The 17,577-nt window shown below is 43.2% G+C and overlaps 1 protein-coding gene across 3 annotated transcripts; it reads left to right on the forward strand.

Moving 5' to 3' along the window:
- The first annotated feature begins 287 nt into the window (after nucleotides 1-287).
- On the forward strand, nucleotides 288-8,009 carry ZBTB8B (zinc finger and BTB domain containing 8B). 3 transcript variants are annotated; one of them, XM_067533749.1, is made up of 4 exons: nucleotides 288-311; nucleotides 2,094-3,063; nucleotides 5,488-5,666; nucleotides 6,074-8,009. In XM_067533749.1, exons 2-4 carry the CDS (start codon nucleotides 2,118-2,120, stop codon nucleotides 6,383-6,385), a joined length of 1,437 nt encoding a protein of 478 aa, XP_067389850.1. In that variant the 5' UTR covers nucleotides 288-311; nucleotides 2,094-2,117; the 3' UTR covers nucleotides 6,386-8,009. The 3 variants fall into 3 exon arrangements, with proteins under 3 accessions (XP_067389850.1, XP_067389849.1, XP_067389851.1); XM_067533748.1 differs by lacking the exon at nucleotides 288-311 and adding an exon at nucleotides 781-1,071; XM_067533750.1 differs by lacking the exon at nucleotides 288-311 and adding an exon at nucleotides 781-1,037.
- Nucleotides 8,010-17,577: the final 9,568 nt, after the last annotated feature.

Consider the following 17,577-nt stretch of genomic DNA (forward strand, 5'->3'; position numbering starts at 1 on the left):
GGAGCCCAGCCAGCAGCCGCGCGGCATTGGCTCTCGCTGTGCACTCTGGGATTTGTAGTTCCTTCCCCTGGCCCCCTGCCCTGCAAACAGACTCCCACCAGGCCACCGCAAGCCCCCGCGGAGGCGGCCAGCCGAGGCGCAGAGCGCATGCTCCACAGGGAGCGGGCGCGCACCCTACCTCGCTGGGACAGAGGCACCGCCCCTTCGCCCTGTCCCTGCTGCCGGGTTGGTGGGTTGTGTGCGGGAGGGCGCGCGCTACCCGGCGGCGTGTGCGTCAGGTTCGGTAGCGCTGCGGAAGGGGCCGGGTAAAGGTGAGAGGCAGAATGCAGGTCCCTCCTTTTCATTCGGGACGGGGGGGGGAGGGGAAGCTTCTCCTTGTCCCGCCGGCCCGGGGTGCAGCGGGGGGGCTGAACGGCGTTGCCCACCCCCCCCGGCCAGCCAGCTGCCCCCTGCATGGAGCTGCGGGAGGGGCTGCACAGGGGCCCTGGCCCCACTCCTCTGCCCCCCGCAGGGAGACGGGCAGTCAGCCGGGCTAAGTCCCGGGATGCGGGTGGGGGGGTCCCCGAGCGCGGGGGCGGGGGGGGGATATCCTGCAGGGAGGCGGCGAGCTCGAGACGGCGCTGACCCTGCCCCGTCTGATGACTCCGCATCCCCCGAGGGAGCTGGGCTCGGCTCGGCTCGGCTGAGCTGCCCGATGCGTGCGGGCAGGGCTGGCTCCTCTCCCGCAGACCTGGCGTTTCGCACTTCGTCCCGCGGGAGAGGCGTCTGCTCGGAAGCAGACACACAATGCCGTGGCCCAGTAATGCCCTGGCACAGGGGCTGCGGGCTGACATGCGGGAGTGGGAGTCAGATGAGCCGGGCTCCTGGTTCTACCCCTGGTTCTGTTCTGTGGGAGTTTGGGCAAGACGCATGGGCGTGGGTACGGGGTGTGCCCAGGCGCACCCTAATGTAGGGGCGTCAAAGTTCTGGCTCGCGAACCTTATTGATGTGGCCCGCGGCGCCATCTCGCTGGAGGGTAGAGCTGCCACCGAAAGAGAGTAAGGAGACTAGGACGCGGCGAGAATTCCGCCGGTGGGTAATTCAAATGTGGCCCGCCGATGGAATTGAGTTTCACACACCCCTGATAAAGACCATGAAAAGTCCCTGGGTGCACACCCTAATGAAATGTGCTGCGCATGCCTATGGCAAAATGCTTAATCTTAGTTCTTCAGTTCCCTCCCTGTAAAATGGGACTAGCACTTGTCCCACAGGAGCCTTATGAGACTTAATGTTTATAGTTCTTTGGGGTTCTCAAATGGAAAGCCTTAAATGAGTACGGTATATTGTTGTTTTTAAACCTTTCCCGTTTTCATCAGTTTTTCCACCAGAGGTGCTCCCAAGGTACCAGCCTATGCCAGTTTCACCCTTGCCTGCAAATATCAGAAAAACAATAGTGTCTGCTTTATAAAGAATAAGGGGTTAATGTCAATGGCAGTGCATGTAACCTCATTCAGTGAAACAACTAGTAAATAAGTGAAAAGGTGAACTTTGGTAACTACTGTGTTGGAAAACTTCTCAGGGCAAGTTGTAATTTTACCCTGGAATCAGTTTTACTGGAAGTGTAATTAAAAGCAGATACCATCTCAGACTCCCTGAAATTTAGAATTGTTCTGACTCTGTGAAGCACTATACACAATCACTGTATCTTTGCCATGTCTGTGGTAGCTTGGCTGAGTTGGGATATAGGATATTAAATTTATCAAGATATGACCGAGGCTGCTCTACTTGGATTGTAAACTCTTTGGGGTGGGGACTATCTTTTTGTTCTGTGTTTGTACCATGCCTAGTACAATGCATTTCTGGTCCATGAGTAGTCTCCTGGGTGCTACAGCAATGCTAATAATAATAGGATGTGGTCTGTAGTAGTTGAAATGTTACAGTGATTTTAGGTTCTTTTTAAATTATTCCAGTTTTCCAGAGTCTGAGTTGTGTAAGTCAAGTTATTGGGTTTTTTGTTTTTGGAGGGAGGGAAAACGGTGATAGATTTTGATTGATTCCACAAAGGGAGAAGAATTTCTGTTCTAATGTTCTCTCTCCATGTTTCCTCTTGACAGTGATCAGAAGCAGCAATAGGAGAAATGGAGATGCAGTCATATTACACCAAGCTCTTGGGAGAGCTCAATGAGCAACGGAAGAGGGACTTTTTTTGTGACTGCAGTATTATTGTGGAAGGCAGGATCTTCAAAGCTCACAAGAACATTCTGTTTGCCAACAGTGGCTACTTCAGAGCTTTATTGATTCATTACATTCAAGACAGTGGGCGACACAGCACGGCTTCTTTGGACATTGTTACTTCAGAGGCCTTCTCCATCATCCTAGATTTCCTTTATTCAGGGAAGCTGGATCTTTGTGGGGAAAATGTTATTGAAGTGATGTCCGCAGCTAGCTATTTGCAGATGACTGATGTGGTCAATTTTTGCAAAACATACATCAGGTCATCCCTAGATATTTGCAGAAAAATAGAGAGAGAAGCTGCTTTCTATCAGGCTGATAGTGGAAGCTCTAGTTCTGCCAGAGAGGGCACCTCTTATGGTACAAAGAGCCAGTGCTCCGCCTCTGTCTCTTCTCTGCAAGAAAAAGAAAGAATTGCTGATTGTCAGAGAGATCCTCCCTGTGGTGAATGTAACAGCTGTCACCCTATGGAACTTGTGGTGAGAGACCCTGTAAGCAGTGACTCTCCAGATGACATTAATTCTTCTCTGCCCAAAGGGGTAGAACCCAAAGTAGAATTTGACTCTGATGAAGTGGAAGTAGAAGTGGGTGAACGACTACAGCAGTATCCAACTCCATTGTCCCTTGAGCAGATGGAAGAGGGGCTCCACAGTGGCCAGGCAATGGACTTGGCCTGCAATAACTATCATATGAAACAGTTCCTGGAGGCCCTTCTGCGCAACAGTGCAGCTCAGAGAAAAGATGATGTGGTTCATCATTTTGTTCGGGGCTTTGAGGGTAGGCCAGAAGATGCAGGGGTGGCCATGAGTTCCATGATGGACATTCACAGCGACTGGTATGGTGAGGATACAGGTGAGATGAGCATTCCTGAGGAGGTAGATAATGTCTGTATAACAGATGAGGAAACTGCTTAGTTGTATAACTTTCTTTGTTATTGAATGGTTATTCTCGTTCTTGGTCAGTATACTTCACAGGAAAATATTGCTGAATTTTATGCAACGGCAAAATAAACTATTTTTCTGGACTTCAAAAGAAAGCTGCACTCATTTTCTCAGTGCAGCATTTGGAAAGTAAGTATTTCTGATCTAAAAACTTGTATTTGAAATAGGTATTTTGGAGTCTAATATTGGTGACCTCCCAGATTACAAAGTAGTAACGTAATTTGGGATAATATTGGAATAAAGGGTGAATGTAAGAAAAATGTTACCTCTTATATCCACTAGTATTATGAAGAAGAGGTGTTATGGATTCAGAGACACAAACGGATAATCCCATGATGGTTATGCTATAGAAACTGAGAGGCAGTATATTTACACCGCATACTTGCCCTCTAGAGGCAGGCTTTCTTCTCCAGTGCTGATCATCAGAGCGGCTGCTTTCACTAGCCCAAATGCATACTGGGATTTCTCAGCATCCGCAGGAAGGCTGTATGGCAGCACCTTCAGGGACCTGAAGAAGAAAAAGCTTATGTAAATATACACGATTTCTGAAATGGCCATTAAGGATTTTGGGTCTTCATCTGCTTGTAATAAAGTGGAAGACTTTCTTTTCTCAAACATTATCCCTGCTTACCTCTTAAAAACTGTCCTTTAATGTGGGATCTACTCCTTGTCTGACCTACACTTCAGTTTTCATAGCCATTCATAATGAGCCAAGTTAAAAATTAACGATGCAGGCGCTAAGAGTTATTCACAAAAATACAGTACATTCTAGAAAGTAATGCTACATTTATGCCATCGCTAGCTCAAGTACACAAGGGTGTTCTTAAAGCCACATAGAATTCAGCAAGTCTGGAAGGAACTCTCCTTGTGTAGTGAATCAATGTTTATCTGCTAAAATCATTAACTATTAATCAATCAGCATCACTGAAATAATATGACTTACTGGCAGTATTCTGTTAAAATAACATCTTCTGCTTCCAAAATGCTGTAGCAAAGCAGACATCTAATAGGATAACATTATGTTCCATTGATGTTTTTTCAAGTATAGTTCTTCAGAAGTTAATCAAGCATTAAAAGTGAAAATACACATAAAACCTGATTAAAATAATCAATTAACAGAATTCATTAGAAACTTTCAGACTAGAAATATGTATTTTAAACTTGCATTCAGGATTATTTGGTTCTCTTGCAGGAAATGAGGTCACTAGCACCTAAAATAGAACAGATTTTTATGCCGATTTAGGTGTTTGTGATGTATTCAGCTCTCTAAAGAGAGACGCAAAACCCTGAACTCGGGTCCTGGTATATAAAGTTACAGAATGAGTCTCAGATATCTTGTTTTCGAAAGTGTGCACGCATGTGTGTGTATATCTACATGTGAAGTATTAGGATCTTATTGGTTTTGATATTTATTGAAAAAGATTTTAGTTAATCTTTGAGGCTCCAATACAGCAAAGGACTATGTGTATGCATAACTTCAATCATGCACTTACGTCCCATTGACTTCAATGGGACACCTGATTATTTAAAGTTAATGATGTGTTTAAAGCGCTTTCCTGAATGAATGCCTAAAGCAACACACACTTTTTTAAATGTCTTATCACCACCCTATCCAAGTCATGTCACAAAGCACATCTTTTGGCAGTCATGACAAGATCAGTAATGGGAATTTTTATTTAAAAATGTAATCTTCAAATGCAATTCTCAATTTTTGCATCTTCTCACAATTAAACATTGATAAAATTCATGTATGTGTATATTCTGAATCTAGACATTTGTCTGGAAAAAATAAAACACAAACAGTAAATATATTGGAGTCTTTCATCTCTTGTTAGTCCCAATAGAAAAACTGCTAAGGTTTGAATGAGGACAGAGGCATGAATTACCTCTAGTGACGGTCCCTCTATGTCTAAATTGAGGTACATTGCTAGACCATATCGGGAAAACTTGCACTGCTACTGCCCGTGCAGTACCTTTTTCTGTGGCTAAATTAAAGACTTTAGTTTCCAGTGCTGTTAATATTTAACTCTTTTTCAAAAATCAACTTTGAAAATTTCTTGTTATCTTCTATGGCTCGTATATTGTGTAGTCTAGCAAACACATCACTCCAGAAACAATTTTGCAAATTTATTAAATGTATTTTAAAATTGCCTGAGTTTCAAGGGTGTTGAGCACCTGCTGCTCCATAAACTTAAAAAAAACCAAACCACATGAACCAGATAGAAAGAGGAAAAATACTTTGTTATTCTGGCCCTAGTTTGCAGGCAAGGAGTGTAGTAAGCAACCTAGATAACCTTATTGAATTGTCTAAAATATATTGTTTTCTTTTTAAAAGGTGATGTGTTAGTTGTGCCAATCAAGCTCCACAAATGCCCGTTCTGTCCCTACACAGCTAAACAGAAGGGAATACTAAAACGGCACATCCGCTCTCATACAGGCGAGAGACCCTACCCTTGTGAGACATGTGGCAAACGCTTTACCCGGCAGGAGCACCTTCGGAGTCATGCTCTGAGTGTAAGTTTGATGAAAGCAGATATTTATCGGAAGCAGATTAAAAAATAAATAGTAAACTCCTGTGTTGTTTCTCAGTCGCTATGCTGATCTGTGGAAGAATGTATGTGTATCACATTTTGATTTAAGGCTGGTCTAAAGTATAGTAGAGGATAGAATGATTCTGCTTCCCATGGATAAGGCTAACTTGGACAATGGTTAACACTAAGAAATTGACATTTAATGCAATACCACTATTTTAGTCCAAAACAGTTGTTCTTAGAAAGGTGATGCGATCATTTACCCTGCAAGTTTGGTAAACGCTGCTGTGTGTTTCATCTAGGACTATATGGAAGATAACATCTCCAAAAAGGGCTAGAGCAAGGAGATAGGCAAACCAATTTACAATGATGTTTTATTTCTCATTTCAGGTGCACCGATCAAACAAGCCAATTATCTGCAAGGGTTGCAGAAGAACGTTCACAAGTAGCCTATCACAAGGATTACGACGCTTTGGCTTGTGTGACAGTTGCACTTGTGTAACAACTACAAATGAGGATTCAATGCCAATTAACCTCAGTCTGATGGAACCTTCATCAGAAGGTCAAGAAAAGGGTGATACAGACAATGATTGGCCTATATATGTCGAATCTGGTGAGGAAAATGATCCAGCTGATGACGACGATGCTGATGATAAGCAGGAGATCCACAGAAGCTTATCAGACCGAGAGGCACTTATGTAGCAACAAAAGGAGGGTGGGCAGACTTGAAGAGTCCCCTGTGATTGGTCATTCTACATCAGAAAACTGCACATTTAAACAGTTTTGTGGAACTGTGTGTTTTTATTACTAAATTCCAGTTTTGATAGAACAGGTGGGAAGAACTGGATTTTGGATTTTTTAAAAATGTTTTTTAACTTTTCAGTGCTGTGCACTAGAATTCTGAGGGAATTTCCTGTCCTGGGTGAGCAGAGGCTGTCTCCTTGCAATCACCTGTTGTGCTTCTGTATCCTGGCTATGAGGGAAGGATAACACTCTTGGCAGGTGAAGGATCTCCATGATCATTTGATACTGAGTTTCCTCCCACAATGCTGCCATGGTCCCTCAACCCTGGTCTCAAAGGGGCATCATCATCTTTCTAGGAAGAGACATGGAGAAAATAAATGTAGTTTTCATCCTTAACCTTGGACTTCTCTAAACTATTTTGCAATCTCCCTGTTATTCTAGGACAGTCCTATCTGAAACTGTAAATCCTGTTTGTTTAATATTAAAAATTTAGAATAGGATTTGACCTGGAAACCAGGGTAAACACTTAGGATAACAATGGAGAATCTTCATATGTGCTTGTTCATATATGTACTTAGAGAGCAAGCTTTTTGAGCAGTTTTCAGTGCATCTCCATCCTTGGAGAGCAGCAAAGCTTGGACTATGATTCTTCTGGTCTATCTTTAATGCCCATTAGACCACAGTCCAGGCCTGAGAACTACACAGAATACTTATTATATGATCTAGTTAAATAGGGTGTCCAAAGTGCACCGGTCACTGAAACAAGACTAAGTGCACTGCCCACCTCTTTTTCAACCATTTAAAGTAGAAGTTATAACCTAGCAGTCTAGAAAAGTGGTTTCTGCAGGAATTCCATTTATAGTAGATTAAATAGCCAGATTTACTGCTGATCGAGCTGAAGTACAATTCCAAAGACAGATCTGGGCTACATATATAAAACCACCCCACAAACTATTTTTGAAGAAGTCAGGTGAGAACCCTTGTAAAATTAGAGACTCCCTATATGCAAACTCTTCTCTTTTCCTAATGCGATTTTTCTTATTATGTAATCAAAAATAGTCTTTAGTGATTCCTATGACGGTTTGTACCCTTTCATTGTCTTATGAATTCATCCAGGTACTGTATCTTGTTAAAATTCCAGCTTGGACCCTGCATTTTCCCTGTTGGATAGATACAAATTGGTTTGTGAAGGAGGTGAGATGACTTTACTTAATTTACCTGTCCAATACCAAATTGCTGTAAACTATGGAATTAGCTGGGAAACTGTAAAAAGCTCTTCGGTAAGCTACTGCTAAACTTAAGGCTAATGAAGATACAATACTGAAGGATTCTGTAAAGTGAAGGTGCATACTGTACATTGATAGCACTTTCTAACTTGTTCGTAAATGTTTAATGAAAAACTTATTGTATTTGGGCCTCATTTTCTGGATCAAGTGCTAGAACAGAAGATTGCAGACAGACATCACTGACGCAAGAAGATTGTCTCACTTAAACAGACAGTTTTCCTTTTTATATTTTAAAGAAGACTTTCCACTGAGCAAACATAAAATGGAACATTTTTATATAAAAAACAGCTGATTTAACCAGTCATTTTCTGTATACCTCGTGCTGTTATTTCACATATTGGATAAGAACATTCTACCCCACAGTTCAGCTTCTCTATTTGCTTCATCCTGTAGTAAGACAATAATCCTGGTGTGATATCACAATCTACTTGTACAGAAGTTATTCTGATATCACCAATGCAGCATTATGACTTAATTGCAACGTCAAATAGGATGAAGAAAAAGTAGCAAAACATTTTTTTTTTAAAAGTCAAAGGTAAATAGACTTGTTTGAAATATTTCCACAAAATCTAAGTCTTACTTTAAGTGCTATCTTTTCAGAAGATGTTGCATTTCTTGCTGGGTTTATTTTCTGTAACTTAAATTGAGGGGAGCAACGCGCTACTTAAAAACAAGCTATTGGAATTTGTATTATAGTTTGTTACAAAACCTCTCCAATAGTCCTTATTTCAGATTGTTTGTAAATTGGAGTTGGTGTCTAAACAGCAATGTCATAGTTGCATCAGCATAGAAAATTAGAATTAGGGCCAGATTTTCAAGAACTCAGTAACCACCAGCAGTTCCCATTTAGGCACCCGAATAAGTGTCTGGATTTACAAAAGAGACCTGGCCACTTCATGTAGGAGCTGAATGGGAGCTGCGCTCTCCTGAACATCCAGCTCCAATTTTGGTTGCTTAAACATTTTTGAAAATCTGGCCTAGAGGGTGGGCTTCTAAATCACATGGGTGCTTTTGAAAATCCAACCTATAATCCCAAGGGGCTGGTCTTTTTGATTACTTGTCTGTTTCTGTCCAGGTCAACCCAAGTTCACAATGGTATTTTCTGATATCTGATTATCAGATGAGCGAAGGACTTTGTGTAAGGACATTTGAAAAGGAGGAGTCATAACTTCTGACGACTGAGTTGCATAATGAAGGTGGGATAGGACTGTAAATAGTGATTCTAACTTTTCATCAGCATGGCACTCTGATCTCTGGTCATTCTAGCAGAGAGGTGTCACTTCAGTGTAAATATTAGAAGCCACTAGACTTGGCATATTCATTGGATATGGTGCTGGACAGTGTGTAACAATGCATTTTTCTGGTGATTTAGCTGATCAGAGAAACACTGTAGAACTACTCTAGGGCATGTATTAGTGAACTCTGAAATTGTGAAGACCTTCAGAAGAGGAAAATCAGTGCTCTTGTGAAGGCCTGTAGGGAGTAGATTTAAGAGCTGTGGGAAGGACTGCAGCAACCTTCAGCTGTTTTAATTCAGCCTGCATCATTTGGTTTTAAAATTTTTCTTGTGTGTCTTGTGCATAGAGAATGGAACTGTGCTAAGTTTTGTGTAACGTTGGGGCTAGGGGTGGGGTGGGAGAGAGATTCCAATCACATTGCAGTTTGAAAGTGACCAGCAAAATTGCAATTTCTGTTGATCTGTCATAGTGTGACACTGTTTTTCAGTGAATCCTTAATTCGGCCTCCGTGTTTAGTAGAAATGTTAAGCTTTATTTAGTTTCTTGTGACAGATGTTATGTAGATCTATGTTTGGTGTGCTTCCCACCCAATTCCACGATGTTTCCCTGAAATCTTCCATCATAAATCCAGCCTTTACAAGCTTTGAGAAAATGACCTTGTTATTCTAAAAGAATGGTCATATGGTGCTGAATGAAGAATCGAAGACAATGTTCTTAGTAGGTTGTTTCTAATGTGATCTTATCTCTCAAAGTTTTTAAGAGGCCCCGGAAACTACATATCTTAAATTCTTAGCTCTACATAATTTATATTATTTAGGAGTATACCTCTTTATTTGCACATGATTACAATGTTTTTCACTGAAGAAATACATGCTGCAATGATATTAATGGTACATTTAACTTGTAAATATTAATCTTCCAAATCTGAGTCGCTTCATTTGTCTGATATTTGAACAATAACTTTATAGCTGGAGTCCTTTAGTTTAGTCTACTTTAATTAACAGACACTCTTATGAGCTGAGCCTTATTTGAACAACTGATATAACTACATCAGTGGATATAGGGAGCAGTGTGGAGCCTATTGGCCTTGTCTAGAAAATAAATCTATTTGAAGGGGTATGCTTTATAAAGCGTAGCCCCAATTGACTAAATCGAGGGAACTCCAAGTTAAGGCTCTCACTCAATTTTTAATTCCCAGATATTTAATCCATCCACTCCTGGCAATGGCATTATGCAAGCAAAAATCAAATTCACAGCCAGGAAAGGTTAAAAGGATGCTATCAATTTTAAAATCCAGTCAATTTTTAATAAGTGTTTTTAGGTACTACTCCTAATTCTTCTTAATAACTTTTATAGTTTTAAAATCATAGTCTCTCTCTTTTTTTTTTTTTTTTTTTTAATCTTTTCTTTCCTTTGGCGGTAGCCGTGTTAGTCTGTATACAGCAAAAACAACGAGAGTCCTGTAGCACCTTAAAGACTAACAAATTTCTGCAGTCATAAGCTTTCATGGGCTGCAACCCACTTCCTCAGATGCATGAAGTGGAAATCACAGATAGGAAGTATATATATACACATCCAAGGGTAAGAAACAATAGTGTGGAGGGCAAGTGCTAACAAAGTCAATTCAGTTAGAGTAGATGAGGCCTATTCACAACCATTGATTAGAGGGTGAGAATGTGTAAACAGTGACAATTACCTCTTGTAATGAGAGAACCATTCCAAGTCCCTATTCAGACCCAATCTGATTGTGTCAAGTTTGCATATGAGTTCCAGCTCTGCTGTTTTTCGCTGAAGTCTGTTTTTGAAGTTTTCTTTTTGTAGAAGTATGGCAACTTTCAAGTCAGCTACAGAGTGTCCTGGGAGATTGAAGTGCTCTCCGACTGGTTTATGGATGTTACCATTTTTATGGCTGATTTGTGTCCATTTATTCTTTTGCGTAGTGACAGTCCAGTTTGGCCAATGTACATGGCAGAGGGATATTGCTGGCACATGATGGTGTATATTACATTAGTAGATGTGCAGGTGAATGAGCTCCTGACGGTGTGGCTGATGCAGTTAGGACCTGTGATGGTGTCACTAGAGTCGATGTGCGGGCAGAGTTGGCAACGGGGTTTGTTGCAGGGATAGGTTCCTGGGTTAGTGTTCTTGTTGTATGGTGTACGGTTGCTGGTGAGTATTTGCTTCAGGTTGGGGGGCTGTCTGTAAGCAAGGAGCACCTTTGTTGCTTTGTAACCCTTTAGATTAAGTGAAAATTTAAGAAACCCAATTTACTTTTTACATTTCTTGCAGTTTAGATCATGACAATTCTTGTTTATTTGGGGGCCTTAGAGCTGCACTGTTTGGGTTTCAAATAGTACATGGGAATTGTTAAGAACATACGGACAGCCATACTGCATCAGACCAATGGTCCATCTAGCCCAGTATCCTGTCTTCCAACAGTGGCCAATGACAGGGGCGTCAGAGGGAAGGTAATGAACAGGCAATCATCAAGTGATCCATCCCCTGTTGTCCACTCCCAGCTTCTGGGAAACAGAGGCTAGGGACATTCAGATCATGGGGTTGCATCCCTGACCATTTTGGCTAATAAACATTGATGGACCTATCCTCCAGGAACTTATCTAGTTCTTTTTTGAACCCAGTTATACTTCTGGCCTTCAGCCTGGCAACAAGTTCTACAGGTTGACTGTGCATTGTGTGAAGAAGTACTTCCTTTTGTTTGTTTTAAACCTGCTGCCTATTATTTTCTTGGATGATCCCTAGATCCCTAGTGTGTTATGTGAATGAGTAAATAACATTTCCTTATTCACTTTCTCCACACCCGTCAAGATTTTATAGACCTCTATCATATCCCCCTTTAGTCATCTTTTTTCCAAGCTGAAAAGTCCCAATCTTTTTAATCTCTCCCCATATGGAAGCTGTTTCCATACCCCTAATCATTTTTGTTGCCCTTCTCTGTACCTTTTCCAAGTCCAATATATATTTTTTTGAGATGGGGAGACCAGATCGGTGTGGGTCTACCATAGATTTATAGTAGCATTATGATATGTATTGTCTTATTATCTATCCCTTTCCCAATGGTTCCTAACATTCTGTTAGATTTTTTTGGCTGCTACTGCACATTGAGCAGATGGTTTCGGAGAACTAGCCTTGACAACTCCCAAGATCTTTCTTGAGTGGTAACAGCTAATTTAGACCCCATCATTTTGTATGAATTGTTGGGATTATGTTTTCCAATGTGCATTACTTTGCATTTATCCACATTGAATTTCATATGCCATTTTGTTGCCCAGACACCCATTTTTTTTAGATCCTTTTGTAATTGTTTGCAATCTGCTTTGGACTTAACTATCTTGAATAATTTTGTATCGTCTGCAAATTTTGCCACCTCACTGTTTACCCTTTTTTCCAGATCATTTAAGAATATGTTGAACAGCACTGGTCCCAATACAAACCCCTGGGGGATACCACTGTTTACCTCTCTCTGTTCTGAAAACTGACCATTTATTCCTTCCCTGTGTTTCCTATCTTTTAATCAGTTACTGATTCATGAGAGGACCTTCCCTCTTATCCCATGACTCCTTATTTTGCTTAAAGAGCCTTTGGTGAGGGACCTTGTCATAGGCTTTCTGAAAGTCTAAGTACACTATATCCACTGAATCACCCTTGTCCATATGTTTGTTGACTCCCTCAAAGAATTCTATTAGACTGGTGAGGCATGATTTCCCTTTACAAAAGCCATGTTGATTCTTCCCCAACAGATTGTGTTCATCTATGTGTCTGATAATTCTCTTCTTTACTATAGTTTCACCGATTTGCTTAGTAGTGAAGTTTAGGCTTATCGGCCTGAGTAGTTTCCAGAATTGCCCCTGAAGTCTTTTTTAAAAATTGGTGACACATTAGCTATCCAGTCATCTGTTACAGGAGCTGATTTAAATGATAGGTTACATACCACAGTTAGTAGTTCTGCTATTTCATATTTGATTTCCTTCAGAACTCTTGGGTGAACACCATTTGGTCCTGGTGACTTATTACGGTTTCTGTTTATTACTGTTTTAATTTATCAATTTGTTCCAAAATCTCCTCTACCACCACCTCAATCTGGGACAGTTCCTCAGATTTGTCACCTAAAAAGAATGGCTCAGGTGTGGAAATCTCCCTCACATCCTCTGCAGTGAAGACTGATGCAAAGAATATATTTAGTTTCTCTACAATGGCCTGGTCTTCCTTGAGTGCACCGTTAGCATCTCAATCATCCTTTTGAACATTGTTCAAAAGTTTAAAACTAACCTTTATCATTGGAATCATTAATGTGAGGAAACGTTTGTTGGTCACACTGTAAAAGTTTGTCATTGCAAAACTAAATTTGGAGCAAAATTTAAATTGGATGTCCCTCTTCACTTTGATATATATCATAAGCTTGAATTAAATGTATGTTGTGTTTATTTTCTTTATCTTAAAGCCTTATCAGAAAGTGTAAAGCATTGTTAACACAGTATGCCATAATCAGTTAACTGAGTCATTTTTTGTTTGCTTCAGTCAGTTTTTGTATTGTTTGAAACATAGACTTTAAATAGGTGGAGGTGTTTAAAAACATGTAATAGAGCTTAAGATTTCACTTGTTCTTAAATGAATATAGGTAAGTAGAGAAATATAGTGCCAGTCCTGCCAATAGCGCCATGCAGGCATACACATCTGCCTGAATGGATCTTGTTATAGGATGGAGTATAGTCAATGTGTTCTCTGCTGCCAGGGCTAACTCGAGCACTCTTTAAAACACAGGCTCTTGACAGTGATTATAACACCTTTGCTTCTTACTAAAATTTTGTTTTAAGATGTATGCACAGGAGCAGATTAAAAACAACTAATGCAGTACGTAGCCACTTAAACATCTATCCCAAAATACCCAGAGGCAGCATTTTACATCTTGACTTAAACTATGGACCTGCAAAACGTGATGCAGAATTTTTTTGATTTACAAGAGAACCATCAAGATACATGAAATCACACTTTTCTCATGCTTGTAACTTAACTGGCTAAAGTTCAGATCCCATAAAGACTTACATACACACTTCGCTTTATGCATGTGAGTGGCCCCATTCACTATGGGACTACTCATGTGCATAAAGCTTAACATGCATGTAAGGATTAGGGTCCAAATCAGTTTGAAAAGTTCTCCAAGCTCTGGAATGATCAGATTTAGTATGCATTGAATTTTTAGCTATTCAGTAACGCTGAACCAGAAATTTATCATGCGAACATCAAAGCTTAATTTTTGTGTAATTGACTGTCACTGATATTGAAATCAACTTTCTTCTCTGAGCACAAATAACTAACGGGGGTGGGGTGGAGGAAACCAAAAACCACAAACAACCCCACAACACACTACATATTGTTCACATGTAAACTTTTTGCCTTAGAATAGCTAAGCTGTTTTTAAACTTTGATTACTGGGTAAGGTGGATAACGTGACATCTTTAGTGGATCAACAAATTTAGAATGCCCTAGCTTTTGGGACTCAGCCAGGTATTAAACCGAAAGCTAGAATGTTCACTAAACCAAGAAATTAATCTATCATCTTTTGAGCCAGTGCCTGATGTCAGAACTTTTCTGGCCGTAAGCTTCTGACTCAAGTGCCAATCCTGTAAATTCCTTCATGTGGGTGAACCTGAGCGCCTCAGTGAGCCAAAATACTCAGGCAGAAGTCTGTCCATTGGACTCTATGCACTGTAAATTACTTTTTTGATCCAGTAAAGGGTGTTTTGTACCTTTTCCACTTTTGAACACCAGTACAGCTGCAAACATTTTCTGCAGGTTACTGGGTAATGCATCATCTTGAAATTGATCAACTGGTTAAACCATAAGTAAAACTTACTATAGTATTAATTGCTAGAAAGAAAACATTCTTTTTTTATCTTCTGAATCTTTGTGCCTGAAATTCTTCAGTTATCCCCACTTTCTCTGTAAGTCTGATTATGGGTATTTTTTCACTATTTCAATTCTATTTGTTGAATTAACTGTTAAATTAAGAATACAGGAGAAATTTGACTCTTGTTTTAAAAAGTGCCCCAGTATTTCTTTTTCACCATGTAATAGCAAATAAGGTGCACAACTTAAAACAACAACAAAAATCTATCTTCTGGCTCCGTAAGCACTGAGGGCCAATCGTCTTACTATGTAGATTTAAAGCTAGGATCTTTCCAGTGTCTGACAAAAGATACTAGCACGGTATCTAGACAATTCAGTGTGCAATAGGTGAAGCAATGCTAGACAGGCAGAACTTTGGAGATTTATAACTGGACATTTCTCACAAGTCACTAATAGGAAAGTGGCTATAACACTTTGTCATTGGCTGCCAGGTTTCCAAGTGTATCTGACTGAGACTTTTGGGTACCTGTGCGCGTCAAGGTGGATGAGTTAAAAATAAATGAAACCAAAGTTAAGAATTTATGTACACCACCACAGCAGCAGTTTACCCTTTTTAAGGGGTGGGGAACAAATCTTTAAGTGCTTTTTGTAACTTTTTTTTCTACAGTGGTGCATTACTTAATGTCTTTATTGTATGTTAAATTGTATATGTATTATATGTTTATATTGTTGTATGTAGTCCAGTTCTTTTATAGCTAAAGAACAGAAAACAAAAATGAAATAAATATTACACTAACACGAAGAACAGAGTATGATTTTGTTTCTCTTCCCATAGACATGTCAGGTATATAATTTAAGTAGATGGCATGGTGGTGGCCCCGTGGGATTTTCTGAATCAGAGCTGTAATTTGTCTCAGTGATTTTCTTGTGGAGTATATAACGTTTCAAGGGGAATTATAATGGAAGATACCGTGAAACTATAAATATTTATATCCATATAATTTATTTGCAATTCCCACTTCAAGGGACGTGAAACAATGAAAATTAAGCTGTAACCAAAGCATTCTGATAGATAGATAGTTTAAAAGAAAGTTAAGGAAGACAGGTTGGCTTGTCTCCCACTCCATCATCCTAGCCCATGCAAGGAGCGTGCATAGCGGGTGAGAGAGTAGCCAGTCTACAGCTGGGAACAAGAGGTGCCCTTTCGATTTGAAAGTTGGAGTCTCCTCGTTCACATCAAGCCCCCATGTCGCTGGTGTCCTACGGCGCTCTAGGGGCTGACCCGTTGAATAGGAAACACTTCACTGCCGCGGGGCAGTCTCTGTTCTCCACCCCGGGAAGGGGGAAATGTAAAACCTAACACCGCTGTCAGTGTGCGCCATGGGGGCAGTCTGAGTCCGTGCCGGGGGAAGGCTTACAGAAACCGGGCGGGCGGGCGGGGGGCACGGGCCTGTGGGCATGACGTTCCCTGCTGGGGAGCATGTGGGACTGTGGGTGTGAGCACAGGAAAGCGCCGCACCGCCAGGGAAGCTCAGGCAGCGGAAGCTGCTGGGTTGTGCCTGCTGCAGTCGGTGCGTTGCCCCTTTAATTGTGTCCCCAGCCCTCGGGCGTCTCTGCCCAGCGCCCACGTCAGCAAATACCTTTTGTTTCTCTCCCTTTCGGGCTGCGGGCCCCGCCAGCTGCGTTCAGGGGGCGCGGAGCAGAGCCCAGCCCCGGGGCTCGGGGATCCCACACCCGCCTCCTGCTCTCCCCGGCTCGGCAGCTGCAGCCCGCCGAACCCAGCCGGTAAGTGGCGGCTCCGCAGCGGGCCGGACCGGGCGTCGGGCGCTGAAGCGGCCCCAGCCCCGAGCCGAGCGAGCCGAAGGCCGGGGCCAGCGGCTGGCTCCCGCCGGCTCCAGGCCCCAAGGGGGCGGCGGCCCTTCCGCGGGCGCCGCTCCCCGCCAGCCCGGAGCCAGCCGCGCCTGCGGAGGGACCCCAGCGGGCGCCATTTGCAGCCCCGGGCGCGGCTGGCCGGGGCCGGGGCCGGGCATGGCAACAAAGGGTCGGTCTGGGCCGGGGGCCGGGCGGCGAGTGCGGGGCTGGAGAGGCGGCGGCGAAGGGGGGAGGAGACGCGCGTGTCAAACGCGGGAGCCTCGGAGGCTGCCCGGGCCACCGGGGGAGGGAGATGCCGGGCGGGCGCCGCACGGAGCGGGGAGGCTGGTGCCTACGGGGGAGCGAGAGCGCCGGGGATGCGGCAGCCGCGTCCCAAGACGCTGGCCCGCTCCGGCTCCCCCGCCTCCCTCCCGGGCGCTCGGGCGGCGATGGCGGGCTGTGAAGGTCCGGAGGCGCCCGGCAGCCCCGGCCCGCTTGGCTTGGCGCCGTCGGGCGTCCCTGCAAACTGCCGGTGGCTGAGCGACCAGCTCAGGGCCGGGGCGTGCGGGTGAGTGACAGCCGCCGTCCCCCAATGCCGCGGGGTGGGAGGCGGGGAGCCCGGGCTGGTGCCCACGGGCGGGTTGTGCTGCTCCGGGTGCAGCTCGGGTCCCCTCGCTCGGGAGGATGCGGAGAGCGCGGGCTGTGCCTGGGCGCGGTGCCGCACAGCGCTGGTGGTTCCGTGCAGAGAAGCGTCTCCATGCCGTCCTTTCGGTACTGATCTCAGCCCGTCCGCCTGTGGTGGGGGGAGAAATATTCCCCACCCGCCCCGCAGCGGTGTCTTGCAGACGCGGCCGGGTGCGGGAGTTGGAAGTGCGGTCCAGAGAGCATCTCGACTCTGTTACATTTGATA

Source organism: Emydura macquarii, unplaced genomic scaffold (assembly GCF_026122565.2).
Source record: "Emydura macquarii macquarii isolate MOO-44397 ecotype Brisbane River unplaced genomic scaffold, CSIRO-AGI_Emac_v2 contig_3348, whole genome shotgun sequence".
NCBI lineage: Eukaryota > Metazoa > Chordata > Testudines > Chelidae > Emydura > Emydura macquarii.

Coding starts and splice junctions, on each gene's coding strand:
- ZBTB8B (XM_067533749.1), top strand. CDS start 2,118: ATGGAGATGCAGTCATATTACACCAAGCTCTTGGGAGAGCTCAATGAG. Junction 3,064..5,487: donor CTGGTATGGTGAGGATACAG/GTGAGATGAGCA, acceptor TCTTTTTAAAAG/GTGATGTGTTAGTTGTGCCA. Junction 5,667..6,073: donor TTCGGAGTCATGCTCTGAGT/GTAAGTTTGATG, acceptor TTCTCATTTCAG/GTGCACCGATCAAACAAGCC.